General features: G+C 49.7%; 3 protein-coding genes across 3 annotated transcripts in view; 1 reads left to right on the top strand and 2 right to left on the bottom strand.

Annotated features, from left to right (window-relative positions):
- The window catches only part of LOC122366667 (protein dispatched homolog 1-like), a 41345-nt gene extending 30062 nt beyond the window's left edge, over positions 1-11283 (bottom strand). Inside the window, exons 1-2 of the mRNA XM_043339170.1 lie at positions 10727-11283; positions 3676-3947 (exon numbers count right to left, since the gene is read on the bottom strand). The gene's annotated coding sequence lies outside the window, so the exon portion shown is untranslated. The remainder of the gene's footprint in view (positions 1-3675; positions 3948-10726) is intronic.
- A 25-nt stretch (positions 11284-11308) lies between these two features.
- LOC122366669 (ras-related protein ORAB-1-like) lies at positions 11309-14665 on the bottom strand. The gene is made up of 6 exons (XM_043339172.1): positions 14348-14665; positions 14038-14110; positions 13830-13877; positions 13328-13603; positions 12698-12904; positions 11309-12498 (listed from the first exon to the last, which is right to left on the bottom strand). The coding sequence occupies exons 1-5, from the start codon at positions 14359-14361 to the stop codon at positions 12704-12706; spliced, it is 612 nt and encodes a 203-aa protein (XP_043195107.1). The 5' UTR covers positions 14362-14665; the 3' UTR covers positions 11309-12498; positions 12698-12703.
- Positions 14666-14965: 300 nt separating this feature from the next.
- On the top strand, positions 14966-18674 carry LOC122366668 (AP-3 complex subunit mu-like). Its single transcript, XM_043339171.1, has 7 exons — positions 14966-15090; positions 15425-15507; positions 15752-15958; positions 16309-16480; positions 16812-16952; positions 17276-17682; positions 18134-18674. The coding sequence occupies exons 1-7, from the start codon at positions 15033-15035 to the stop codon at positions 18350-18352; spliced, it is 1287 nt and encodes a 428-aa protein (XP_043195106.1). The 5' UTR covers positions 14966-15032; the 3' UTR covers positions 18353-18674.
- Positions 18675-21089: the final 2415 nt, after the last annotated feature.

Below are 21089 nucleotides of genomic sequence, written 5' to 3'. Positions count from 1 at the left end.
AGGCACTGTGCAGGGCGCAAATAGACCGGCAGCCGACCGGCGAGGGCAGTCAGGCGCCTGGTCAGCACACAAGGCCAAGGGCGCTGCTATGGGGACGGAGGACGTCTCCATGGCGGGCAGTGTGGCACCGGGAAAGCCGCCTTTGCAAAACTTCGCAATACAGCCAGTAGTGGGTCTCTGCTATTCGAGACACAACCATCGTCGTCACTAGTCTTTGGCGCTATTTATCTTGGAAATTGATGATGATTCTTATTTAAGATGCAAGTTAGTGAACTGATAAAAATATTTTTTTTAAATTTATCCGCATTGCATCGTTATTAGCGGGAAATAGCTCGTCAGGCGAAGTGCGGAGCCTACTATTTAGAAACCCGCTGCAACGAGTCACAGAGATTTTATAAACGAGCCGATCTGTTACCGCCACTTGACGCGCAAAAGAACAGTTTTCGAAAAGCTGTCCAGTGCCTGTCGCCATTTTGAATAAATAAGCGTCTCACTAATGCCTTAAGATATCCATTCTCGGTGAAATATTGCGACCGCCGGGCTCGGTTCCTCGAACGGTGTCATGCGGTAAGACTTCAGAGTTCAGCCGAAAACGTCAGCACCGAGCTCGCTGTTCAGCGAGCTTTGTGAGATTAACTCAAAAGACCAATTAGACCATGAACGCGGCAGTGCGAGCGGAAACGTAATACAATCAGCATTGATTTACCAACAAAGAACCTAAAAAGCATCACGGCATCGCAAACATCGATCCAGTACAATCGGGCGTAAGATAATACATGGAAAAACCTAGAAAAAAACTACTCCAATATGAGGGTGAGCAATACCCTGCAGGTTGAGGTAAAATTGCACTTTTGCGTATATGAAATACGAATGGTCTAACATCACATCGTTGACTTTCCTTTCTAACCCGAATTACTTTCTCTTATCCCAAACAATGATGTGTTGCCAACTGCGAGTAAATACCAAGCAGCTTAGCCGAGGCCTCTCGTTTGTAATCAAGAGAGGTCTCATTAACATCACAGAAATGCCCGACTGAGATGACAGGACAACGCACTTTCCTAGTTAGTTCGCGAGAGCATCATTGAATTAGCTCAACAGGATGTGCATCAAGGATGGAATGAGCAGCCTCGGAATGAAACAGGCTTTCCCAGCGCCTAACAACCAACAATGAATATGAACTACAGTCTACACAGTTCACAGCTGTAGCCTGATTTACATGGTGTCGCCTGCTCTGTTTAGGTCAGAGCAGCTCATGCCGTTCCTGCGGCCAATGACGGTCTCTTCTAGCGCGGTGCGAGCAAAACTCGAACCTGACCGCATATAGGAAGGAGCGCAGAGTAGACCCACTTCCCTCTACTCCGGTCTGAAAAAGCAATTCCGACGGCGACCACGGCTGGTTGAGAAAGGAGCAGCCGATCCCTCTCTAGCTTACAATGACCATACCCATTACCCAAGGCCAGCAACTCCCACTTCCCCTCCCCCCCCCCCGCCTAGCTCAGTCTAAGCGGGACTCATCCACCCTGCGGAGGCCAGCAACATCCCTCTTTAGCCTGAATCCGGGGGGCCCTCAAAACACAGCCAGAAGACCAAAGAGCAGCGCGGAGCCGGGAGCCGTCTAATCATAGCCACAGGAGCACAGAACAGCACGGAGCCATCCTATGACAGCCAGTGGAGGAGAGGGAGCCCTCTGACCGCAGCCAGTACAGCACGACGGAGCGGCGAGAGCCGTACATCACCTCAGCCGTCCAATGGCCGCCAGCACACCATTCCGTCCCATTGGCCGTCGCGACGCTGTCTTACAGAGACCCCTGGCGCTGGGCTGGGATGGTGGGTGGTGGGTGGTGGGTGGAGAAATATGGATGGTGGGAGGTGAGAGACGAGAGGAGGGTGGTAGGCGATAGATGTTCGGTGAGGGGTGGAGGGCGGTATGCAGAGGGTGTTGGACAGATGGCGATTGGCGGTGGGTAGTGAGCGGGGGAAGTAGGAGGGGGTAGGAGGGTGGAGGGGGAGGATGGAGAGCGATGGGATGCAGCGCGGGATGCGCGTAACTGGCGTGCGTCAAATATCGGAGCCCATTAGTTTCAGCGGTCGGACTTATATTGAATTCCCAGGCACGTCCAATGCGTGAATGTGGTACGTGAGTTGAAACCCGAAGAACTCCTTTATCTATGCATAGAACTTTCTTGTTATCAGGAATGCACTCCCAGAATAACGCAAGCATCACGAGCAATGAACTTCGAAGGCCTTTTGGGAGGATGATACTTCTAAAAGTTTTGTACATCAAGGCATTACCTAAAATTCAAAATCACCTTTTGCCATTGCGGTCCATTCAAAACACTCACGCTCCCTGCATCCCTTCCCCACCCCGCCATCCACTCACGAGTCACGACCCCCACCTCCTGGCGCCCGGGTCGGCCAGCCCCCACCGACACCAAGTTCGCTCTCAGTCCGGCCGAATTTCACTCATCCACTCCGACTCTCGCTACTTTCATGACCTGCCGGAGCGGCGCGAATCGGGCCGAACCGGGGGGCAGACGGGGCGGCCAATCCGGCGCGGCAGAGACAGAAATAGCGCACCCGTGGGCGGACGGTCACTCAGCAGTCTCAACGACCCGGCACTGGATGGGCGACTCGACTGGCCGCTACTGGAAACAGCCCGGCAGTAGGCCGTATACCTCGACATTCGCGGAAAGCCAAGGAGATACTGTCGGCGTAGAAACTAGGAACTTTATACCTACTGCTGTTTCCTCCGACATGGCCAAATTGGTAATAAGCCTTCGGAAACCGTATAATCTTATATACCTATCCAGTACCCCTGACTCATCTCCATAATGATATGCATAGGCCGTTTATAATATAGGTAGCGTTGATTATCAAAATATAACGCGAATACACCCCAGTCATTTCGTCGGCAGGCCAGGGTCTATATTTAGCGGATGTTGACCAAATTATTCACGTCCAAAGTGGGTCAACGAGTCCTTAAGTGAAAATTAAGATGCAAGAGCCGAGCATCGCTGCATCAAAACAGCAGTATGCATCACCCTATTAAAACAAAAGCAACATGCTTTGGGGCTTGGGCACACATTAAATGCTGTTGTCCACGATAAACAGATGGGTATGAACGGTAAGGGAATATGATGGTGACCTGGTGGTATCCCTTACAAAAGGTTAGCGACTTTGGCATTCAGTATAACGTCATTCAATTCCCATTCCAATTTCAACGTTACTTGTGGATAACACAGGAGGCGCAATGAGCTTAGCCGCTGAATTCGATGTTTCTATTTGGTTCACTGATAAAAATGAAAAGGGGAAACAATGAACACTGGGAAAAGCGGCTGCAAGATGACATGCCACACCAAGAACTCACTCATATCCTCCTATATCGAGATGAAATTTCCAAATGATACATGTAAGGCCAATCGAAAGAAAATAATAAATAACTAAGGGGAAAATCACGGTAATTGGTGCGTATAGGCTAGCACGATAGTTATGCATTATGCAAACATGTTCAGGAAAGCAAATTCTGACATCGGTAAAATATGAAACATCAACAAAATTGTAAACAATTGGACTCAACCGACACCGAAAAATTAAATCACCAAACAAAAATGAATGCAATTACATAAAGAAAAAGTAAAAACCATCATTCCTCCCCGTAAACCCCGAGCGACTGACCTGTAGTGCAGGACCAGCAGGTCAGCAGGACGGAAAGCCAGCGGTCTGACTCGGCCAGCGCAGATCTCAGCTCTCAGGTCAGAGCAGGTCAGCCAGCCGGCGGTCGTACCCTGACGGCGGAGCGCTACTGACCGGCCAGGGACGGCCGCGCGTCTGTGGCGACTGGCCGGTCGGTGTGGCGCCCCGGGCGGTCGGTCGGGTCGGTCGGGCGCACGCAGCCGCCGCCGCCGCTACCGCCGTCGGTAGCGAACTCCGTGAGACGGAGACCGGCCCTGAGACACGGGGACACTGGGTTAGAACATGGAGACAAGCACGGGAACGGAGACAAAGGGCGAGGTAGAACACGAGACAAATGTTAGGACAACGTATGAGTCCAGATTCGAAGGGAGCGTTCTGTTCAAGTTCTAAAAGACTCGCTTCCATTCACTTAGTGGAAGGCAGCGTATCACCACTAAAAAAAAAAACGGACTTTGCCTAACTGCTTTGCTACTTTGGCTTTTAGGCGTTGAAATTAAATATAATGTAACTAAAATCGCCTTCAAATAAGAATCACACGATAAACTATCGTCATTATGTAGGTGCTTCGAGGTTCGAACACACTCATACTTCAATATTCAATTTCCTCATACTTCAACACTCATATTTCTACGGGATTTTCATTTTAAAATGATGCATGCCTTTAACTCCACCTCATACAGTTGCATCTGAATCAACACTTTCAGCGACGGTGTTACAATACGCGTTCAATCAAGCATTCGATTCCCACTGGTATCAAGTCGATGGAAACGAATCGTCCTACTTCGGAGCAGGTTTTCGCTCTAGTTAGCGCAAAAATCGGCCGTCAAATATGTGAACTCGGTCGACCAGTCGGTATAAGATGATTGAATGGATTAAGTGTGTTCGAGCGTCTGTTGGTTTAAGTCTAGACAGGCATTAAAAATAGTGTTCGTGGGTTGATAAGATGATGGCTTTGAGGTACAGCGTCTCTACCAGAACGTAAGAAGCACTCAAGGTCAGAAGTAAATAGATACACGGAACAGAGCAACCGTAGGCGCCAGTCTCGCAGAGAATTGCCCGGGACTTATTTCACGTATTGTTGAAACTTGAAATGGTCGTTTGTGCCTTAGCATACTGCAAACGCTATGGACACAAGTTTTTCACAATGAAAACAGCCATGAATTCCTGTAGGGTCAAAAATATCACCAATATAGAAAAAAGGTAAGTGCCAAGGAGCAGATATATTGAAAAATAATCACTACAACAAATCTGTCTCTCAATAACGGTTGCGTCTCCAAACAGTCCATTTCCTTACCGGAACCAAGGATCCAGCAGTAAACACTTAACAATGCTAGCCTGAATGCCCGAGACCAGCACCCTGATGCCGAATCAGGCTTAATTTACTTCCGCTGCAGCACTACAGAACCTGATTGCAATCACCCGCGAGAGTTAATTATCATCAGTGCAGCCGACTGGGTACAATGATTACCTCTGATTAGTGTATGGGTTGTTCACCGATGCAACGAGGACGGGGTAAAAATACTCGGTGCGGTGTGGGAATGGTCTCTACAAAGCCATTATTGCCGGTACAAAGCCCACGTCTTTCTTTTTTTTTTCACGTCTTTCAGTGAGTGTAGGATTGGACCAATCGGGGCGGCCGCTCCGATCCCCGTAATGCGGTACAGCCTACGCATCCAGGCGTCGACAGCAGCGCCATCTATTGAGCCGATCGTACACTAGCATACAGCGCAGCTCACAAACAGGATCAACATAAGCGGGTTAGCAAAGCTAAGCTGTGCTGCGTTACTTAGAATCAAGTTTGAGGAAAACAAACACTACAAGATTTAGTAATTGGAAATAATGATAGCTAAGCAGGGAACATAAAATGGATTTTATCTGCATTGCTCCCTGAATTATTCCCTAAGCTTTCAAGGTGCTCCGTGCCTTCGCGAACTACACTTCCAGCATTGTTGAAGAGTTTTCAACGTTCGATTATGTCTACTGCTCAGCCTAAAAAGGCAGTCAGTTAGCAATCCAAGTAGAGATACTCCTGGCCTGCTGTATAACATATCCGTTATCGCCACGCCTTCGCCACAAAGGGCCGAAAATCTGACTCCATCGCGCAGCGCAAACGACAGCCCTGGGCGCCATAAATATCCCATTCAGTACGGCACCCGCCGTTGGCCGAAATGGACTTTGATAAATATAGCGGTTATGGGCGCGCCATGCTCCGAAGGCTTCGGCACCGAAGCACTGCATGGAAACGAGCACCTAGTTGGTTCTCAAATCTCAATCACGGTCCGGCGTCAGTCAGAGTTCAACGGTGTCGAGCAGTTCCAAAGCCGGGGCAGGGATCGGTGGGCATCACACTGCGATTTTAGCTGTAGTGAACGGGAGTTGTCATCGCCCAATCGTAACCGAATCACCAACGATCGCGCTACTGCAGCCTGCCCCTAGTAAGAGCCGAGTATGTGTGTCCATACATTTGAATGCATGTTACCATTACAATTAGTTACTTACAACTGCAGTGAAACAAAATGTAAAAACTTTACGGCGCACTCCATGATTGACCTGTGAACAAATTTAGAATTACGCAACATCACCAATGCCACGCTAAGTCAGGGTAATCACCTCTAAAAGCTCGGCTGCGTTGTACAGCGCGTAAATCCTAGTGATCGCCATTAAAAGCTTGTTCCTGAGCTGCGGCAGCATGTCTCCGAGTCTTAGCAGTACGTCTCCAGCACTAACTGTAATCTCTCTGCATCTTCAAAAGGTCAGACTAAAGGTCATGTCAATTATCGACAGGTCGTCGAAAACCCACCGATTAAAAAAAAATATATATATATTTGTCCGGGAGTGAGGTAATTTATGTTTTTCTTTGTAACTTACACAGCGTCTTCAATATTCGTATCAAGTAGACCTAATTTCGAAACCAGTTCAACAGTACGTACCATTACATATTGTATACTTATGTCGAATCGAGTACGAAACGAGAAGATTTTCAAAAAGCCAAGGGAATAACTGAAGGTTTGTTGTCAATAGTTAAAACACTATTTGTTAGAATTGTGTTTTTCTATTGAAAAACAAATCTGAGTTCCCTGACAATTTGGCAAAATAAACGACTATGATACAGGCTTTAACCCCTCCCCTCCTACGCCACAACAGTCAATGTTTCATGGAAAATATCCGCAGTCAACATGTCTGAAGAAGTCTTGAACAAATCTCCCGAATCCTGTTCGGTTTCCACGAAACCAACTCCATCCTCCCCCCCCCCCGTCCAAGGACCCGGATGTCTGGAACAGCAGCGTGTCGAGTGTCGCCGACCCGTCGTTATACCAGAGTCCGGCTCTGTCGACTGATCGAAGCCGTCATCCACCGGACCGCTCCAGTTTTACGGCCAAAGACGTGCTGTCGTCCACTGCGCCGAAACGCTGACCATTTCAGAGACCGGCGACAAACAGCGAGCGGAGAGAGCGGACGGACGGACGGTCCTGGCGCGACTGCACGACACAAAACGGACAGCTCCGGGAGAGGAGGAGAGCGGGGGTGGCAGAGGAGGGTCACGGGCCTTCTCCGCCGCTCTGCTGAGCCTCCTCCGTCCCTCTGCTCGATCGACACCCGGCTGCCACACGCAGCGCCGCGGCACGCCCGGAATGGGGCAGCACAAGCCAGTGTATATAAATGACGGCGAGGAAAGGAGGCAGGCGCTGGGAAAGGAGGAATGGTGTGGGAAAGACGGCCGGCCGATACCAGACACGAGAAGCATTGGAAGAACGATAGATGAGAGTAAGGGAAGGGGAATAAGAGAGACGGGAATATTTAGTCTAAAAGTGTGAGAAATTAACCAAGCATCATATCCATTGATGGATGGGAAATGGTCAATGAGCTTCCGCCGTAGAATTTCCGACAAGTGAATAGAGTTGCTCCAGGCCTCAAACCCACAGCAATGCCCGGCAGGACTGAACGACCAATCATCGCACAAGTGGCTGCAGGACTTCCCCGGCCTCTGTGGTGCCTCTGCCCCTGCCTCCCCGCTCCCCGACCTTCCCAGCACTGACCCTGACGGCGGCAGCGCAGACCGGCGTTCCCCGGGGATCCAGTCACCGGCACCGTTACATTAGCGGCAAGAGCCTGTTACCGACTACCCCGGGACCTTATAGCGACACGGCACAATATTCAGCCCCCGATACCATCTAACGTGAATAGGTGACCAGCTTAGCGCAATAGTGTGAGCCAGCACCTGCCCGCCACTTAAGGTCACAGAAACATACATTATTAACCTCAAGCTAGACAGGAGGTCTATACCCAGATCCCCGTCCCAAAGCGGAGCATCAGCGAGCCAACAACAAAGACCACCAGTCCAGAGGGGATCCGGCTTGTAGGCACGGCACCTGAGATCCGCCCCCCTCCCCCCGCGCGTGCAGCACCCCCGTGCGACCGGCCCGGGGCGCCGCTAACTAGGTCACGGGTCAGGCGGCAGCCGGGGAGCTCTCGGCTGAGGTGCCGCCCGGACCGTGCAGTCGATATGTACGCGCCGTGACGTCACACGCCCAGCCACCAATCGATGGAGAGGAGACGCCCGGTCCCAGCCGAGCCCGAGCCAAAACGGAACGTCTTAGAATGAGATGCGTATGACTTCAACAACGGTTGCCTGAAACAGTGGGAGTTGCCTTCCTCGTCGAATTTTATAAGTCAAAAACAAAAATATGCGTCATGCGATGATTTAATAACAGACGTGAGACGAAATCCCATTCCATACCGCGCAATGGCCATGAAGGACCTTCCTCAACCAGCTTCAGGCCCGAGGGACTTTGACCTGGCATTGACATGAGACCAACACGCAAGTTGACCTTTCCTAAACAAAAAGCATACGATTCCACACGGCTCAGCATGACTTACTTCGTGGTTTCAACATCGTAGCTCAGTGGCCATTTCTGGCATGAGCATTTGCCAGAAACTAGATCCCGACCTTGGTGTCTTTGATCTGACCTCAAAGTTCACCAACCGACCAGAGACCTTAAAATTGAGCATCTGTCTCTAAAATTCATGACGACACAAGGCACATGCGCTCGTTTTTTTTTTTCCCTAAAGCTCTAGCCCAACCAGGCGCAACTTGTCAATTGGCGGTAGCTCAATTGGCCATTTTAGACTCCCGGTAGCGAAAGGCCGGGTTCGAGTCGCTCCGGCGCTTGATATTTGAGACTCCCGACGGAACGGAGTTCGGCGCTTGACATTTGAGATCTATGACAGACACGGTCTGCGGTTAGTACTTAGTGGGAGCAACCGCAGCCAGTTAGCAATGCTCAAACTAGCCATAGCTCACCTTCAACGAATCAGTTGAGTGAGGACAGAAAGAACCTTGAGTAATGGCCGGATACCCTGTGTTTGGCTTAAAATGTGCATTGTGCTTATGAAAGTCCAGTAGCTAAATTATCTTGTCACCTGGCATGGTGTGGCTGGACAGAGTGGATCAGGACTTTCACAGCAAGCTTTGCTTCAGCCTGGAGTGGATTTTGGCTCTGTCAATTTGTCCATTCAAATGTTCAAGCAAAATCAATAAAAACAATGAAGGTCAGCTAGCTCTGTAAGAATCTCAATCTTGGTTCTACCCAGAGTATATTCTACCAGTCCATGGGGGGGGGGGGGGGGCATTGTATGTATGAGTTCACACCTCACCAAGCCTCCTTAGCCTGTTCAGCACTAAGGATCTCTGCTGAATGCTGATCCAGGCATGCATTGTGAGGGAAGAGGCACAACTGAGACCATTCGTGAAGCGAATCGGTTTACAAAGAGTGTTTCAACTTGAACTGCAATAGGCAGGGTTTCGGAGTCGGAGTCGGAGTCGGAGTCGGAGTCGCCCGGAGTCGTGGCAAGCTGCCAGGAGTCGGAGTCGGAGTCGGTCAAGCTGCCTCGACTCCGACTCCGGAAAATAACTAGAATATGTGATATCACTTTTTAGTTTTTTTATCAGTTGCCGGCGGTAGAATTCGCTTCCGGCGATAAAAATTGCACTCATCTTGTTTTTGTTCTAAATGACAAACATTGGATCTAACAAGTTTCAAGTTACATCATAATTTAGTAGCCAAGTATTTTGCATGCCTGTTATAACTTCCACTATCTGAAGTATTTGACGAGTCAAAGACTAAATGACAACTGTATTTTTATTTTCTTCGTTTATGTTCCGAAAAGAAAAGTATCAACACATAGGAATGACCGACATGATGGCGATGCTCATGTTCGTGATACGGCCGCCTCTCGCGCTTCTCGGCTGGTTTCCACGCTGGCCGCTGACCTATTGTAGATTCAGCTGCGTCCACGTGGGAGAAATGGTGACTGCATGAAGGAAACCGGAGAGTAGGAGCGTTCTCCCCGTGCACGTAGACCTAGCGTGGCGTCATATCACGCAAAATTTTGGCGGGCGCCATTGCCATTCGCATCAGACCCGGAGTCGAAGTCGGAGTCGGCCAGGAGCCCGGAGTCGGAGTCGGAGTCGGAGTCGGAACAGCGCTACCACGACTCCGAAACCCTGGCAATAGGTACTCATTGATGCAAGCTAATAATAAATCATCAGACTTATCCCAAAAAAGAATTCATAGGACCACCACTAACAAAAACACTCTCTAGCCTCAATAGTCATTTCTGAGCACCCGGATGTGGAATTCAACAGAATGAGAAACCACAATTAATACGCTGCACCCTGTAAGTTGAAGGGTCAACACATATCATATGCTAGGCTAGGTACTTGTCTGCTTCACCAAACAAGTTATAACAGTAAAGCACTTGTGATAGGCCAGGATCAAATTCATGATTTGGAACAGCTTTCAAGCAAAAGGTTGGCACTATGCAATATGCATTACCTATACTTCGAGCAACATCTTGATAGCCATAATTTCATTGAAATAAACTCAATTGAAAGCAAATTTCACATACAAATTTTCCAATCATTTCGAAAAAATGCTGCCTCTATTGAAAGCAACAGTGCTTGAAATAAATGCAAATACAATTTACAAGTTGAAATAATTATTATTAACCTTCTTCACCCATTTGGCCTTACCTTTCTGAGGTTATTTTGATGATCTTTGTTGCATGGGGTGTGATAACTGTGAATTGTTGTTGCCTTTGATCTTCCAGGTTGGTCGGTGGTTAGAATGCTAGCGTAGGCGTTAAATTAAAATAATAAATATCGACATTTGCTCGTATCTTTTTTTCAGCTACTTCACCAAGCCAGTAACTGTATCATATGCGCCAAAACAACAAAGCACACCAAGGATGGCAATATTCATGTCTAAAAGCCATCAACGACATACATACATTTTATGACGTAATATTTAATCTGGATCTATTTGTGTATTTTGCAGTTTTGCGGCACAGATGAAGACAGTCATCATTCGAAAATGGCCAGATGGGCACTACACTGATCTGATCGTTCTCTTCAGAACACAACCGGGATTAGAAGTAGGACAGACAGTGCCGCTTCAGAGTTCAGACATTCCCTAGATCGCATTGAACCAACAATGAACGCTCTACTCGGTTGCTGGTTGCTGCCAATGATGTTGATTGATGTTTTATGTCTTTCGAATGGCCACGTACTTCCCCATTCGTACGCGTTCACAGAGCGTCAAAGTTCAAACTACAATTGAGCAAACTTACTCCTAAAATATATTTACTGGACGAAAAACGGGCATACAATGCATAAGCCACATACTTAGCGATTGCTGCAGCCACCGCCGGGCCGCCAACTGGCCCATTATGCAACTCTTACAGCATTGATACAACCGATACAACCTCTTATACGGCCTTGGATACAACCGCATCGTCACCGTCTCAGCGCCATCACACGGCCATCCCACAACCCAACATTTTCGGTCCCCGGCGGCCACCCGACCGGACAATGGCACGTCTACGATGAGGCATCAGCAGGATAGCTGCACAATTATGTCAAAACGCACACCTCGCCGTGAAACTGCCCGCGAGATACATTTCTTCGGCGAGAGAGGCAGCCAAGATCACAGAGCGCGCAGCCACGGCACGGTCAGGTGAAGGTGCACCCTCAGCATCACACACGTGCAGTATATACAGCCAATCCCGTACAAAGTGACGGAATCGCTCACCGGCTAAGTACCACAAACATCCACCAATCTAAGCACACACGCAGAAAACACGCGATATACCGTCCGTCCCCTCAGTCTAGAGGCATGTGAGTTCAAAATCTGTCTAGCAGAGGGATGTAGAGACATCAGGGCAGCCGATTGAAAGATTGACAGATGTCAAGACAGCCGATTCCGCGTATTATGCCGAATGCCGATCTGTCGGCATAATACTATACCCAGCCCCGAAAATTGCTAAATGAGATGGTGCGAACGGCTCGGGTTTGTCTCTCCGTTTTTAAGGTCGTTTCGGATGTGAGGCTGCTTAAAATGGGACACTGAAGAAAAGACAGTGTCCATAGAAACAGACATGATGCCTATAAAGGATACTACAAACAAACATGCTCCCTCAAAGATGTACGTACATGAATGGTAATATGGATAAATGGACATTAGGCATGCATAAATAATGACTGTAATTATGCTAAATGGCATTCTAGACCGGTTCCTTCATGGGCTGTCACCATTACTGACAAACTCAGCGTGTCTTCACGATATGAAGCCGTCATCTGGGATCAGCGTTCACCAGGGCTGACAGCTGCCTGCCTCGTTGTCAGACAGGGTGACAAAAGGTCAGAAGAGTCATTGTATCACCAATGAGACACTCTCCACACTGCCGTCCAGTGGAGACGGATGGTACAGTGGCCAGAGCCTGTCTCGAAAGAGTGGTGTAGATGACCTGTCGACAAGAGAAAAGAAGACATGTGTTAGCACCTCATCACACCGATGCTCAACAGTGAAAGCACAAATAGTTTTTAATTGCTAAATGGTTACGCTAATTTTCATCCGGCTCCGGAACAAACCTGGGTTGTAAGAGATGTTTACCATCAAACCCACGACCAGCCGAACCCACCGCCCACGTCTTCCCCCGCCCTCACCCCTGTTCAGCAGCAGCCCCCCTTTCCGTCAGCCACCGGGGTACTCTGGATGTTGACACGCGCGCCGCCGCCCGCCTGCTCGGTGGTCGCCTGCGGACCCACGCGGCTCTTGATCTCGGCGGCCATGGTCATGAAGGCTTGCTCCACGTTGGTGGACGACTTGGCCGAGGTCTCCAGGAAAGGAATACCCAGCTGGTCGGCGTACGCCTGTCGGGCGGCACGGTAACGGGAAAGGGGTTAGGCGTGGTGACAACTTAGTCGAGTCACCCACTCCACGGTAACGACAGTGCCTACGGTAAAATAAAGTTACGTAGGGTACCTTAAGGCAATTATTCACGACGACATATTCATGAGCTCAACCTCCGACTCTTACGATAAAGTCACCATCATCCACGACAATGGATCAGTTATTCACATTTAACGGTGACGGCACTTTCATTCGCGATAATCTCACTCCGTCACCTGTGGTGGCCGGGTAAAGGTACATTCACTCACGTTTTACGGTAAGGGTATATTCGTTCACATTCACCGCACAGTCGTCGATGGAAAATGTCGCCAATAATGCCACCACATCTTTATTCAGTCTTCACGTCAGCTATCTCCAAAATCCATCCCCACTATTTCTCTCACCTTGGCCGTGGCGAAGTCGACGACTTTGCTGCTGGCGAGGTCGCACTTGTTGCCGACCAGCAGCTTGTTGACGTTCTCGGCAGCGTAGCGATCGATCTCCTGCAGCCACTGCTTGACGTTGCCGAAGCTCTCCTGGTCGGTGCAGTCGTAGACGACGATGATGCCGTGCGCGCCGCGGTAGTAGGCCGCCGTGATGGTGCGGAACCGCTCCTGGCCAGCAGTGTCCCAGATCTGCAGCTTGATCGTCTTGCCGTCCAGCTCGATCGTGCGGATTTTCTACCAAGAATGAGAAGTGTGAATGGCGAAAACCAGTGAAAGTTGATTTCTTTATGAAAACCATGTAAACTTTATTCCATTTCCATATCATGTATCTTTCAGTATCTCTTTCGGCTGTAACCCAGACAACCGCACAGCACATTTCACTAGGAGGGATTTTGATACCCGTCACACACTACAGCTATCAGAAGTTGCCTCACATTCATACACAGCAGTTGGTACTTACAAAATCCACACCAATTGTGCTGATGTAGCTCTCCGTGTAGGTGTCATCCTGAAATGGAGGTGGTGGAAGATCAATGATAGTGAGCACTTCCTGAACAATTAATTGTTTATTGGAGCCCAACCTTCAAGCATGACAGCCTGAAAAGTGAAAATTGTGAAATGAAAACTGTACAGAATAGCATTCATAGTAAAACTTATGAGTGACTTACAGCAAATCTCAGAAGAAGACATGACTTTCCGACTCCCGAATCTCCAATCAGCAGCAGCTTGAACAGAAAGTCACTGAAATAAGGACAGAAGTTAGTTCCTGATTATTTCCCAATTTTCTTCCAGTATGCCAACAGGAAAATTCTAGAAGGGTCATAAATCAAGGGAAAATTGCCCCAAAACTTGTGTAGTCTTACGTTTGTTCATAATGCAAGAAACACGCTTCTAGAAGGTGCCCACACCAGTACCAATCAAATTACTCCATAAATTAGAGCGGCAACCAACCATAAACCTAATGAGCCAATAGCTTACTATTCAGGATTCATGGTGGCAAGGCGGTCCAAAATTTGCCGTCACAACTTGAACTCAGATTGAGATTACAATCAACTCGATGTTGATAGTAGTATTTTAGGCGTTCAGCCTGAGTTTTACAACAGCGACAGAACGACTGCGACAGAAATCCACTGTTTCCCAAGACTGACAATAAGCACCAAACACGTAAAGTACTTCCGCCTTGCGATATGATCTGAAGTACTGACAACTGACGCGAAATTTCCTAAATTATCACGCGATCTTGCGACGGAGAATCGTCGGTGATGATGTGACCACTGAAACGTCACAAGTGATGTTGTGGAAGCAATGATAAAGGCTTCCCTTCACTCTGAATAAAGCCATGTCAGGTATTTGCTGTGATTTTCTTTCAAGAGGCAAAATGATTATTTTTCAGGTTTGATTCAAAACTATGTATATTTTTTTGTAAAAAATAAAACACGAAATCAAGCATTAAATTACAGAAATGTTTATTTTGGTTTTTCGAAGCTACCATATTTTGCTATTTTGCCGAATTCTCCCTATCAAATTGAAGGAAATGAACGATGCAGAAATGGCGCAAATAGGACGATTGTTTGCTCACTGATATTTGTGCTTGTTGCAGTACATCATACATATCAATATTGATATTGTTGTAGAGCATTTTGAAGTAGTTTGCTGATATACAATGCTTTTAGAGGTCTTCGTAGTAAACCGTAAAGGTCATATTGTATTCAAAGAATCAGGTATAGTAAATTGATAGGGTTCATATGTTATAATTTGTGTTTCCCGATTGCGATCATGTTCAGAAAAATGCATTATTATTTTGGTCGATGTGCAAAGTAGGTATGCGATGCTAATCAGACTTATGTTTTCTCATAAATTTATGATGTTATCTTAGAAATGCTTGCCATGTGCACGGATAAATCTGTTAATCACTTCAATGCTAATGCCTGCTGCCTGCGTGGCGTGGACATAAGCCAATTAGGTATGGATTTTGGGCCTGTACACAATAAGGTTTGTATTAGCGAAGGAACATTATTTTCACTTAATGGGATAATCAAACAAACTCATTTTCAGGTATTTACAATAAAGATGTGAATCCTCAACACTACAGGCAATTTCACAACATTATCTGCAGTAGTACAGATGCACTTCCCTATGTAAGTACCTACCTTTTTCAGGTGATTTTTAGCTAGCCTGTGTAAATTAATTGTGAATTTGCTCTGATTTGTTGTGAATTTTGCTCCTCAGTATTGTAATTTGCACACTAAATAATAAATAGTAATGGAGTTCAATTTCCTAACCATCTTTTATGCAACACGTAATCAACTTATCTCACATGACACATCTCTCAAGTAGGTACCCAGTTTTACAATTCCCTCTTTTGCCACCTTCCCGTCGCAGTTCCAGCATGGATCCACCCACTTCTACCACGTGCAGAGTGACGGTCTGCGGTGGGGCGCGGCGGCCGGCCGGCGCCTGGCGCCGCTGCAGGTCCTCTGCTGGCTGACGGCGTTCAGAGACGTGGTGGCCGCCATTTGCGGGGCGGCCTCCGAGTCGGCGCTGCGGGCCAACCATCTGACGCTCCGACAGCTGGCCACGGAGATCGTGGTGAGATGGGGTGTTGTGACCTGTTGTTATGTGCGGTGGAGGCAGGGTGGAGGGTGTGATTGGCTGTTCTGATCGATCGCTATGGAACTGTGTGACGGGGAATACTCTACCTGTGGCTCTGTTCTTTAAACTCAGTTCACTAATGTGTAATTATTGAGAACAGGCAACGTAAAGTGAATAAATTGCTTATTGTGACATTTTAACGTCGCTACCTTTATTCCACTCGTGTTACTAGAGAGTAGCGAGGTCGTGATTGTGTTCGGTTTGTGTTCGGTCGAGTTCTGCTTGAGCGCACCATGGCTTACCTCTGTCCCTCCCCAACCCTCCCTTCCCTCCGCCTCCCTCCCCAGGAGGACGGCCAGATGATGGCACTGGACGCCGGCCGGCTGCGCGCGCTCCTCCTCAGCCGGCCCTGCGTGGCCGCCCCCGCCCAGCTCGGCTCACCCGCCGCCCCCGCCGCCGCCCCCGGCCCGGGCGGCGAGGCGCAGCAGCACGTCTACGTGGATGTCGTCGAGTCGATCGGTAGGTATTCGGGGTCGGAATTGAGACTGCCGAGTGCCGAGGTTCTGCTCGAGCGAGTTTACTAGCTGTGAGGGCCGAAAGTGGCTACGGAGTTTCTCCTTGAGTTAGGTAGCTAGCTGTAAGGGCTGAAAAGTTCATTGAAACTCTTTATAGGAAACGCTACATCGAGCTTAGGATAAAACAAATGTATTTTGTGCGTTAAATCTTTAGCGAAACGTGAAAGTAACGCCATGTGAGTTTGAGGACCCTCTACACCTTCCAGACTGTGTGCTGACGTCGGACGGCGAGGTGCAACAGTATGACGTCATCCCCTGTTGCACCTTTCTTTCAGACTGTGTGATGACGTCAGACGGCGAGGTGCAGCAGTGTGAGGTCACCGGTCGACTCGAGGTGCGCACGGAGGGCACTGCCTGCTCGCGGGTGGACGTCTCCCTGGCGGAGGATGTCCGACTTTTGGAGCCGGACGCAGCTGGTAAGGAATCTGCGATATCAGGCTCCACAAAACGAATGCATTGGCGCACAACGATACGGAACCATAGGGCAAAGTGTGCGTGTTTCATAAAATCGTTCTTTATTGGTTAATGCAGGGTTCGACAAGAAGCACAGTTTCACAAAAATTAAAGGAAGAAGCCTCAATCATTAATGGCTAGCACACGTACCCAGAGTCCCAGACTATTGTCAAATAGGCATCGTTACCCTCTAATATATCTCCTATAGCGATTTTTGAGCATGTCGATCATTTGACCACGCCCTTCTCCCCAGCAGTACTAACCTTCCCTCTCCCCTCCCCCGCAGCGGAGGCGCACCTGGGTCCTCAGGTGCACGTGTCCCGCCTGCACCCGTCCGGCTCTCGGCAGTCGCGCTGGCTGAGCGGCCCGCCCGGCCGGCTGACCCTGCTCGAGTACCGGAGCGCCGCCGGACTCTCCGGCCCTCCCCTCCCCATCTCCGTCCGAGCCACGGCGCTCGGCCTGCCCGGCTCGACAGATATCGAGGTGACGCTGCGCGTACGGCTGCTGGCGGCGGGGGAGCTCCGCGCTCCGTCTGTAGGCGTTCAGTTCCGCCCGCCGGCGGGCACCAGCGCCGTCAGCGCCACCTGTGCCGGTCCCGGCGGCGGAGCTGTGAAGTTTGACCGCCAGGCGGCGCTGGTGACGTGGACCGTACGGGAGATGGGAGGGCAGCAGGAGGCTAGCGCGGTGCTCAGGGTGAGACAGAGGGGAGGGGTCGGTCAGAGAGATAGGGATCAGTTGGAGCAGGGATAGGGAGGGGTCAGGGGAAGGGATAGGTCAGAAAAGAGTATTGGTCAGAGAGGTGAAAGGAACCAGGATCGATCGGCTAGAGCTTGGATTACTGGGCTGAGCTCTGATATGGGGTACCGGGTCGTGATTGGTTTAAAACGAACGGAATCTGTACTGTAGTACTCACTACTCACGGCTCCCTCATTCGTCTTTTCATACATGAAGAACTTTGAATCACTTTCCGTCAGTGTTTTGTACTCGTAAAGTTATTTTTTCATATTCATTAGCTGGCTGTTGCGTTCAGCAACATTGGCAACTATTCTTTCCCCTTTTCTTTTCATCGTCACCGCTATCGGATATGCTGACACCCTCATCCCGTTACTTCTAACTGACCCCCTTCCCCTCCTATCCCACTCAGCTGGCGGAGGCGGACGTGGCGGGCTCTCTGGACTCTGTCGGCCCGTTCCAGCTCAGCTGGGAGATCTCCGACCTGACCGTCACTGGTCTGCGGGTGTCCGGGGTGCAGCTGGCAGGGGTGCCCGACGGCTGCACCCGCCGCTGGGTGCGCCATGCCGCCGTCTCGGCTACCCACACGGTCCAGCCGGCGGCGCTGGCCGCGGCGGAAAGCGATAGGTGATTGTATGAGGGGGATGTGAATCCTGGGGGTATACTCATGCCTACGACCTGTACCTGTGTTATAAATGATGTCTAGATGAGAAGAAGGAAAGTGAACTAGAAATGAAATGTATTTACTTCTTGCTCGTTCCCAGTACCTTATAAATGCATGAGCGGGGGTCTGTGTGTTGTAACTTGTAAATTTGTGAAGAGAGAATCGTGAAATTGTTAAAATTTCTATCAGCATTTTACGAGTTTCCCATTAAATTGTGCAACTATGCTGAGAAGCGCAGTATTCCCAGTCAGCTTCAGTTTGTAATTGAATACAGTGCTTAATCGTCTTACTTGCGTTGTGAAATGTGAATCGATGTATCCGTGGACTGCTATGTCGCCTGCCGGGAGTCGGGAGGTTACTTTGCGCCTCTGCGCTTGCTCGTTATTTAGCCCTTTTCTATCACTGAGTGGCCAGTCGTGTTCTAAGACCCGACTCGGCAATGAAGCCGCTGTCCCCGGCCCGGGCCACTTGTCTGTAGTCTGGGGCACCTCCGCTGACCCAGACAGGTCGGACGAAATTGCCCACTAATTATGATGGATAGGGCGGTTATTTGGGCGTACGGGACCCGATTGCATGACTGTATGATGTTCATTAAGCCCAAGTTGCATGGATAAAGCGACGGTAGGCTGTTCGTGTGGTGCTAATAGCTATCACACCACGGAAACCTTAGTGTGTAAGCTAGGTTCACTTGAGAGGGAATTCGCCTTACATGACAAAGATGTTGTTTATATGTTTTTATTTTGCCGCATTAACCAGACCAGTCGCTGTTTGAGCTACGACGGTGAAAATATTTCCCTCGATGAGAGGTTTTGGCATAATTTCGCGGGCTGAACGTTCAACGTGACTCACTTATCGGTACCTTACCAGGGTGACGGGTGTCACTTTCTCGCTAATTCGAAAGATCTGCGTCTCATCCATCAGGTTAGCGTTGGTTCATTGTAGCTGGTGCATTTATCAAAGCACAAAGTGCATTTATCGCACGAGGGCGGGGCTGTAGGTCAAGAATGTCGCACGACGAGTATGCCTATTGTCTGCTTTGGACAGGTCGTGTGTCTTGCTCTACACCTACTGAATAATGCCTAAAAAATAGTGTGCTCTGGAAGTCTTCGTAATAAGTTCTGCCCCTGACACTGCCGACGTTCAATATACCGTGGCCTACCTATTGAGTGACATTTAGTGCTGCATTGACCTTCGCCGAGACTTAGTATCGACCCGACCTTTGTTGTGCCCCTAGTGCTGACTTAATCTGAGCCGTGGGTTGTCGGTACGGACTTGACCCTTGTTCCTCCGGCCTGACGTGACCTTTGGGCTTTGGTGGACCTCAGGTGGCAACTTGGCAACCTTTTCAAACTATTCTGAATTTCTGATCTCAACTTTTGTCTAAGTTATGACACCGACCATTCCTCGTCACCTCCGAGTACCATGCACCACTCTCGGGTTTGTTTGGCCAGTTAGCCGTACCTCAAGCCGTCTAACTGATAAAACAGCGGTCAGCCACGGCCCCGCGCTGCTTCCGGCCACCCGTCTGCCGGTACACGCATCTGATGCCAAAATTAGACCTCAGGAAGCCTCTCGAGTGAGGCGCAATGCGCCACTACGGCTCTGTTTGGATGAACAAAGAAAACTCCCTTTGTGGCTTTGTTCGGATGAACGCGTTGCTCACGTAGGGGGCCATAAGGGGTCTGTAGGTCGCAGGGAGGGGTAATGAGTGCCAAATGCGCCGCTATGGCTGGTTCGATCGCCCCGGCGCTCCTGGCACTGCAGCGGTAGCGGTGTGGATTTTGGACCGGCCGCCCCGGCACATGGTGCATTCGATGCCGCCCCGGCCGGCCCACGACGTCGATACGGCCAGAGTGGTATTTCGTTTACGGCTCCACGAATTGGACGGCCGAATGTCGGAGTCGGGATGTTGCACCATCCAGGTTAAAAATTTCGCATAGCATCGGGCCTGCATCAGCGAGTGAGCTATGGTAGTGTCTAGTGAACATTCATGTGTTTCACAAACCATGACAAGATCTCGGACCCGGTGACAAGCCAAAATGGTGTTCATCTGTCATTCTTTCGAAACTTTGATTTGGGGACCTTTAATCGCCTCAGAGACTTGGGGCCTGACCTACTCCCAGTCTTCGGAACAGATTCCTCCATCCCCCTCATTTCAGTCATTAGACAGCGTCCTGACGTCACCGTTCCAATCCAGACCGTCGTCTCCGGTCCCCACCGGCTCCCTACTGCCTTTGGCACGTGCCAATAGCTGCTCCACCGGGCACGGCGCCCGCTCGCCCCTTCGGCGGCGGCGCGGCGGTGGAGAGCGATCCTACGCCCCATCCCGGCCCGCGGGGAGCCCCTCTGTATGAGAAGACTCCCACGCAGCGGTGAGGCAGACAGCTGCTACGGACTGCGAGGAGAGGCACGCTGCTCAGAGTCGACACTGGTGGCGCCGAGATCCCCCGCTGAGCGTCGGAGGCGGCGAGCGTGAGGGGAAGGAAGGCACCTGTTGTCGGCAGTTCAGATGAGGGGTGTCTCGGTGGCTGGAGGGGTGAAGGGAGAGTTTTTGCGCCGTGTTTCTCCCGAGGGGATTCTGCAGTCTGTGGAACTGACAGTGATTTTCTCTCGGGTCCTGCTGCTCGCAGTTCGTTCAGAGGCTAATTTGATTCCTAAAGAACGGCTTCTATCACACTGACTTCTGACTAATAACGGCATCTAA

The sequence above is a fragment of the Amphibalanus amphitrite genome, unplaced genomic scaffold (assembly GCF_019059575.1).
Source record: "Amphibalanus amphitrite isolate SeventyFive unplaced genomic scaffold, NRLGWU_Aamphi_draft 000822F_arrow, whole genome shotgun sequence".
In the NCBI taxonomy this organism is placed as follows: Eukaryota; Metazoa; Arthropoda; class Thecostraca; order Balanomorpha; family Balanidae; genus Amphibalanus; species Amphibalanus amphitrite.
This window is presented reverse-complemented; position numbering and strand designations above follow the sequence as displayed.